An 8,336-nucleotide genomic window follows, 5' to 3' on the forward strand; every position below is an offset into this window, starting at 1 on the left:
TTGGCACATATCCCACATCTACTGTGGGTGTTCTAACATGAGTATATATAGGCAACTAAACTCTACACTGCTAGTACAAGTAGAACTGGGTTTGAGCCTATTACATTGGACTAATATGTCTAATATATCTCTAACAGTCTATATACCCACTAGCTACGAATTACGACCAGAAAGATTCCTCCTAGACTCCTTCATCTAAATAATTTGTTGCGGGGTGCCCTTTTCAAGACACGATAAAAAGATGTCGATCTCTTAGACCTTAACTGTTCTTTCATATCAACAAGCTCCACTTCTGCATCTTCTGCAACCAAAAATAACTTCTTTAACTAATGTGGTGCCCCACATGTTTCCCTAAGTGAGAAGCTGAATAGGGCTATCTTTTAGAAACGAAAGGAACCCGAGATGAATGAGACAAAGAATGACAGTAAAAGCAGTTGCTAACCGCGTCGATCTCATTTTCATATAAAAGTGTATGTACAGGGGAAGCTTCATCGAAAATTCAACGATTAAGAACATTCCTCTCAATGGAGGGGCTGACCCCTCTTTGATAAAATGAGGACTGCCATTAGTGACTTTCTCGAGCCCACTGAAAGGAACATCTGACCAACAAGCTGAATTTTGGGCAATGATTTGCATATACAGAAGAAAAACTCGAAAATGCAGAAGAAATCATTGACGAAAAGCGTGTATTTTGGACTTCTCTTGTTGTTTAATATACCACTGACGGCTACACCGTAGAGGGCAAAAGAAACAACACAAATTGTGATTAAAGTTTCATTTATTTCAATAATTGGCTAGGCAATGATCACTTATTACTAGTTTTTGCTTCTTTAGGTCCCAAACCTATTAGAAAAATACACGTTTGTATCACATACAAAACATATGTAGCGAAAAATTAACAGATCTATTTCATTCGCAATTGATAACATATACAATGTAAGTTTCAAAATTTAAGAACAAGAAAAGCGTACCTTGATGCGGTGAAATTCAAAACAAAAGATTAGAAGTACTTGGGAACACTTTTAATCTTCTCTCCAATTCCACTTTATGTCCAAGAAATGCGGTCTCTCAATCAATTTCCAAGGGGAGAATAAGAGTGTCTTACATTCACATACACACCATTTCATTCCTTATATAATCTTAATAAGAAAAAAAAACTTATGAAATTTTGTATGTTTCTCTCCTTATATATAATTGATTATCTAATTGGGCTAGCTTTTTGGACTATTCCAATTGAGCTCTAGTGTGTGGCTTGGAGTGGGATGAAAAGGGAACAAATAAGACTTTAGCTCCAATGGGCATTAGGCTTTTCTGTCAACTCTTGACAAGTCCAAAGTTACCTTAATTATATTCAATAACACTATAAGAATACTAGCCTCATCACACACACTTCGCGCATACGATGAGGCTTTTTTATTTTTTTATTTTTTTATAGTGTCATAACTTTTCATTCATTTTAATTTGAAGTTTACACTTTTTTTTTCATTAATATTACGAATTTAGAACTACTAATAGTATCATGAGTCTAGCTTCAAAAAATGAACAAATATTCCACGTTTATTTTGTAGAAAAAAAAAACCAAAAAAAATTGTGTTTTTATTTTATAATATATATATATATATAATTTTTATTTTAAGAATCTAATTTATAAATAGATAAAGTAATTTGAAAATCAACAGGACTATAGGAGAGTGGTCCTATTTTTTAGCCTCATCACATGTGCTTCACGCGTGCAATGAGGCTTTTTTTGTAGCAAAAAAAAATGTATTTTTATTATATATATATATATTTGTTTTTTTTTTTTTTTTTGAGAATCTAATTTATAAGTGGATAAAGGAATTTGAAATTCCACAGAAGAGTGGTCTTATTTTTTAGGCAATATTTTAGTGGGAGTTAGAGTTGCATTTTTACCGGATTGTCCTTTAGGTTTATCTCTACTTAAACATAGGGATATAGGGGCATTTTTTTAACTAAAAAAATGAGGAATCCAATGGATGAAACCCCTTAAATAGTAGTATAGATAATTGCACTCTAGGCCTTATTAATAAATTATAAGCGTAAATGCACTTTTAGTCCCTCCATTTTGACTTTTTCCATTTTAGTCCTTACATTTTATTTTTATTACTTTTAATCCCTAAACCAATTAATGCGGGACATTTAAGTCCTTGAAGCACTATTTCGTCACCAAACTAACAGGAAAACTAGACGTGGCTGACGTGGCATTAAAATATTATTAAAAAATTATTTGGCATTTTTTAAATGCCAAAATTTAAATAAAAAAAATTAATTACTTAATTTTCTTTTCATTATTTGTGTTCTTCCCGTGTTCTTCCCTATAATCAATCTCCGGCAAAAAAAACAAACCCTATACCCGGATCCTAACCAAACCCCAAACTCATATCCCCAGTAAAGCAAACCTTAGCCTTCAAACCCATAAATTTTCTTGGCAAAAAAAAAAAAAAAAAAAAAAAAAAAAAACCCAAATTAATCACCACCACCGAATCAAAGAACATGAAGATCAAACCCAAGCAAAAGAATAGAAATCCAGCAACCAAACCCTAAACCCATCAATCACATCTCCACGATCATCGGCGTCGAAGATCTTCTTCGCACTGTGTTGGATCGCAAACAAATACCCAACAGTTTTTCTAACATAAGAATCATAAGGAAGAAAATCCACAACACAGAAACCTAACTATGCTTGTTGTTCCAAAGACAAAAAATAAAAATCACGCCTTTGAGGGACCAATCTGATGGCATTTTGGAATTACCAATGGCGAGGACTTGCCAGCCTCTGATCTTGATGAGGTTTCGGAGCAAATCAGTTGGGTAATTGGAGACCGAAACGACAATCCAATGTTCTATTCAAAAATTAATGTAAGGGGACTTGTCGGTAATGGGTGAAATTGAATTCCAATTAACGTTGGGCAATTGGATCTTCTCAAGGTTTTTGGCCTGGGATTTGAAGCAGAGGAGAGTGGCAGTGTCGCCGACATTTCGAAGGAAGAAGAGGGCGGCGACGGTGGCGATGAGGAGGAGGACGATGATGATCTTGTAAAGGTTGACGGAAAACCATGTTGAGAAATCGAGAGCTTTGGCCTCAAAGAAGCGGTTTTGTAAAGTATTTCTGAGCTTGGATTTCGGACCTTTCGGTGATTTCGGGGCTGAACTAGAAAGGTCTTGGACCAACATTACTCACTATCACTCACTTTAGCTCTGAATTTGAAACACTAGTAGAGTATCAAATATCTCTCTCTCTCTCTCTCTCTCTCTGTAACACATAAACACTGTGCAACATTTAGTTCCTGATCAGAACATTTGGTTGTTGGTTTATATTCTTTTGCTTAGGTCTGATCTTCATGTTCTTTGATTTGGTGGTGGTGATTTGGGGTTTTTTTTTCTAGTGGTTTTTTTTTTTTTTGTGTTTGTTTGCCAAGAAAATTTATGGGTTTGAAGGCTATGGTTTGCTTTACTGAGACATGGGTTTGGGGTTTGGTTAGGATCTGGGTTTTTAGGGTTTGTTTTTTGCTAGAGATTGATTATAGGGAAGATGACGGGAAGAACACAAATAATGAAAAGAAAATTGAGTAATTAATTTTTTTTTAATTTTGGCATTTAAAAAATGCCAAATAATTTTTTTAATAATATTTAATGCCCACATCAGCCACGTCCAGTTTTCCTGTTAGTTTGGTGACGGAATAGTGCTTCAAGGACTTAAATGTCCCGCGTTAATTGGTTTAGGACTAAGTACCCGTTTGGTTCAACTTTTCAAGCCTAAAAGTTGGCTTTTCAAAAACGCTAGCTCAAATGTGCGTTTGGTGAGAATAAAAGCCAACTTTGCAGAAAAAGTTGGCTTTTATATGTCTGAAGGATATGTGCGTTTTGGTTTTGGGTCAGTTGAGCTCCATAAATGAAAAGTTGAGTCTGGAGCTTTTATTTATATCCGTTGGGAGAGTAAAGTTACGAAATTGCCCTTGACTAAAGGGCAAGGGGTCTTAACACTTCAGAATCACACACGCAGCTCCCTCATCTCATCTGTCTTTACCCTTCAGAGAAATTGCCCTCTCATCTCATCTCTCTCTGCGCAGCTCCCTCACAAAGAGATCGGCTCCTCTCAGCTCTGCGTAAGTCTCTCTTTTCTTTTGTCTTGAAAATCTTCTTCCTCTTCTTCTTCTTTCTTCATCTTCTTCAGCAGGCTTCCTCTGTAATTTTTTTTTTTTTTTATAATTTAATTTGTGTAATCTGATCTGAGAAATATGTTTTGAAGGGAGAGTTTTGATCAACAAAACACAAAGCAAGGCCAATCTGCTACCAAAACCACCAGGTACCAACGCTGATCTGAAATTTTTTTTTACCTATCTGCTACCAAAAAACCGCCGATCTGCTACCAAAAAAATTTTCGGATCTTGCATGCTTTTGTTCTTGCTAAAGATGTATTTGTTCTGTTGCTGGGTACTGAAAAAATTTATGGGTAGATGCTTCATAATTTTTTTTTTTTTTTTTGTTGAATGCTCTGTCTTAAGTCCTCTCCCTGCAAACTCTCATCTCAACTTAACACCCCCTCCCTTTTCTTTATCTTTTAGTTCTCTCTCTCAAAACTCTCTCTCTCACTGTGCGTGTTTGTGTTTGTGTTTGTGTGTGTCACTGTGTTCGTGCTTGAAGATGGGTTTGTTTTTGTTTTGGGTTTTACAGATTTTTTTAAAATTTATTATTATTATTATTATTATTATTATTAATTTTTTTTTTGTGGTTCTTGATGCCATCATTGATTCAATAATAGAATGTTAACTTTAATTAACTCAGAATGAATGCTTGTTGAGTTATTACTCTGCATTAGTTTTTGGAGATGGGTTTGTTTTTGTTTTAGGTTTTACGGATTTTTTTTTCTTTCTTTTATGGTTCATGATGCCATCATTGATTCATATTTGCTGAATGTTAGCTTAATTACTCATAATGAATGTTTGCTGAATGATCATTGCTGAATGNTTTTTTTTTTTTTTTTGAATTTCTATTATCTTATTTCTTTATAATTTTAAAATGGATGGAAAACTTACTCAATTAATTTAGGGATACTTGGTAAATCTCACATGTGCTTGTTCAATATATATCTTCTCAATCTTTTCTTTTCCTTTTTTTTGGGGGGATCATTTCTGTATAGGAAGTATAAATTTTCTTGAATTTTTTTTTTTTGGCAGATAAAAACGGTGAAAAACAAATAGCATCAGAGCCTCATGGTATGGTGTTTAACGTTGAACCAGTTAAGATGACTATTTCAAGTGAACAAAAGAAAATTGAAATTGGAGAAATTGAGAATTTAGCTTCACAAGAAAGACAACCAGAGCGTATAAAGGTTGGGGAAATGCAACCACAACCATTAAGTACTCAAGGAGTGGTGTTTGATGATGGAGCAGTTAAGATCCTTAAATCTAATGGGCAGTTGGAATCTCAGATTGTAGACATTGAGATGGAACCTGAAGCCAGTGAGCAATGTGGATTATTTCTCATGCAGGGTGGTTTAGGATTAACTAAGCCACCAAAGGATGATGATTGGAAGAACGCCAAAGAGATTTACTTGATGGACAATGAGTTGTCCATCTTACCTGAGAATCCAAGGTGCCCCAATCTGTCAGCTTTGTTCCTTCCAAGAAACTACAAATTGAGAATGATTCCTCTGTCATTTTTTGATTACATGCCAGCACTTCAAATCCTGAACTTGTCCAGGACTGGTATCAAGTCTTTGCCTGATTCCCTTATCAGATTGGTAAGCCTCAAAAGACTGTTTCTAAATGATTGTCATCGCCTCATGACGTTGTCACCAAAGGTTGGAAATCTCAAGCTGCTTGAGGTTCTTGATCTTGAAGGGGCAAAGATTATGGACTTACCTATGGAGATTAAGGAGTTAACTAATCTGAAATGCTTGGAGGTTTCATTTTATGGATATATGAGTAATGGTAGGAGAGCCATGCAATCAAATGCAGTGGTTCCTTTTGGGGTAATTTCCGCATTGTCTCAGTTAGAGGAGTTGAATATTGATGTAAATCCAGATGACAAGCGGTGGGATGCATGTGTGGAAGATATAGTTACTGAAGTATGTACCTTAACGAGGTTGGAAACTCTTAAATTCTATTTCCCAAGAGTGGAACTTTTGAGGCACTTTCACTGTAATAGGCCATTGCTGTCTCATTTCAGATTTACTGTTGGTCGCCATGTCAAGCGCATTATGTCTCGAGTCCCTCGTGATGTTGAGTTTGAGCTAGAACGATGGGAGAGATGCTTGAGATACATAAATGGTGTGGGTGTCCCTAGGGATACTAAGAATGTACTCCAACATGTGACCGCATTTTTCTTAGACAGGCATGTAACTGTTAAGAAGCTATCTGATTTTGGGACTAGAAATATGAAGCAACTAAAATGTTGTGTCGTGGGGGAATGTAATGAGGTTCAGGTGATTATAGATGCACAAGATGCTTATGGGGAAGATGGTATCAGTGAAATAGAATCTGAGTCATATGATGCTGAAAAAATCGTTCTTGGATCACTTGAATACCTGTATATATATTATATGAAGAGTTTAAGAAGCATATGGGAGGGGTCTGTACAGAAAAATTCTTTATTCCTTCTCAAGTCCCTGACATTGCGCACATGTCCTCAGTTGACCACTATTTTCACACAAGGGTTGCTTGCTAACCTATTTAACTTAGAAGACATTAAAGTTGAAGATTGCCCCTCCATCAAAAGCATAGTAAGCTGCGAAATCTCTGCTGAGCATAGAAGCTCTTATTTTCTCCCAAATTTGAAGAAGATTACACTTCATTACATGCCTGGATTAATTAGCATCTCTAATGGTTTACAAATTGCACCAAAGTTAGAATGGTTGAGCTTTTATAATTGCCCAAATCTTAAGAATCCATTAATTGATGAAATCTCTAGTCAAGATTTGAAGAAGATAAAGGGTGAGAGGAGTTGGTGGGAAGCATTGGAGTGGAGCAGCAGTTGTCCAAGTTATTTGGAAGAAATTTTTGTTCCAATTGACATACAGGATTGCTGAGTACTTGAAATATTCCCTGGTCAAAATTAGCTTGCGCAAGCTCATTAATTCAATGTCAATTATGGTGTATATATAATTGCAAGCTGAGGCATCCTTGGACCACTTTCTGTTTGCTATATATGTTTATACTCTTGTAGCTGCTATGGCGATGAGATCCTATTTACATTAAATATAGTCCCTCTAGCCCGATGGGTCTTTCTAATGTTATTTGTGGAAAAAAATGTATACCGTTCGTTCAGGTTTGAGATCCTCGGAACACAAAATGCTAACGAAATCCAAGTTCATGAAAATGTGGGAAATTCGTTCCTGGTTTCTTACAAAGTGCATATTATAAAGCTCTAGACTAATATAGTCCTTTTGTGATGGTTCTCTATCTGTGATTGTGCGTTTTTTAATTTGGAAACCAGAATTCTATCCTGGTTGCATAGCCAAAACTATTGTATATACTAAAGTAATCACCTAACATTATTAAACTTTTCCCATCAATTGATTTTATGGATGATAAACGGCTCTGTTTGTTACATGGACCACGGATGTTAGTTTCTTAGATGTCACTAGGCCTTTCAACGAAAACTATCTTATGAGCTCCGCAGATATATATGCTAGTTTCTTAAGAAACTGGCATATATATAGATCTTAAGGTTTTCAGCGTAATACGCATACCAATGCCATAGGAAGCTTGACCTTGGTATAGTCACTACTCACTACTCACCATGCGAATACTATTTTTGAGTTCACCTCAAATTATTATTTTTAACAAAAAGTAAAAGAAATTAAAAGAATCACCTAGAGTATATGCTTAGTCTTCCAAACGCAAATCATAATTAGTGAAACACACTTTGATGCTTATTATTTCTAAAAACCCTAATTTCTCCCTCAAAAGTTCTCATGCTTAGTTAAACATCCCTGTTCTTAACTAATTGTTACTGTTAGAAAAAGTTTATTTGCCATTAGCTGATTTTATTTTGTTTTGTCTTTGACTTCTATATATTGTCATATTTTATACGCTACATCTATATTTATATAATCTATATATTACTAAAAGCTGAAGCGTAGTGTTTAATGTTGCTATGCTCACATTGAGCCACATCATCAGCCACGTCATCATTTTTTATTTCCAATTTTTGTTATATATATTTCTTAAACATTTTCTCATTTAAGATGACTTAAAAACTCCATTATTGAAAAATTTAAATATCTTTTAACCATTATTTTTATTATTAATTTTCTAAAACTCTCCCTCCCTTTTACCTCTTCATCTCCCCACTACTTTCTTCCTTAATATCAT

The 8,336-nt window shown here is 35.0% G+C and overlaps 1 protein-coding gene across 1 annotated transcript; it reads left to right on the forward strand.

Annotated features, from left to right (window-relative positions):
• The first annotated feature begins 5,042 nt into the window (after positions 1-5,042).
• On the forward strand, positions 5,043-7,218 carry LOC136070065 (disease resistance protein At4g27190-like). The gene is made up of 2 exons (XM_065779412.1): positions 5,043-5,076; positions 5,196-7,218. The coding sequence occupies exon 2, from the start codon at positions 5,237-5,239 to the stop codon at positions 7,046-7,048; it is 1,812 nt and encodes a 603-aa protein (XP_065635484.1). The 5' UTR covers positions 5,043-5,076; positions 5,196-5,236; the 3' UTR covers positions 7,049-7,218.
• The last annotated feature ends 1,118 nt before the right edge of the window (positions 7,219-8,336 follow it).

Source organism: Quercus suber, unplaced genomic scaffold, assembly GCF_002906115.3.
Source record: "Quercus suber isolate HL8 unplaced genomic scaffold, Cork oak 2.0 scaffold_207, whole genome shotgun sequence".
In the NCBI taxonomy this organism is placed as follows: domain Eukaryota; kingdom Viridiplantae; phylum Streptophyta; class Magnoliopsida; order Fagales; family Fagaceae; genus Quercus; species Quercus suber.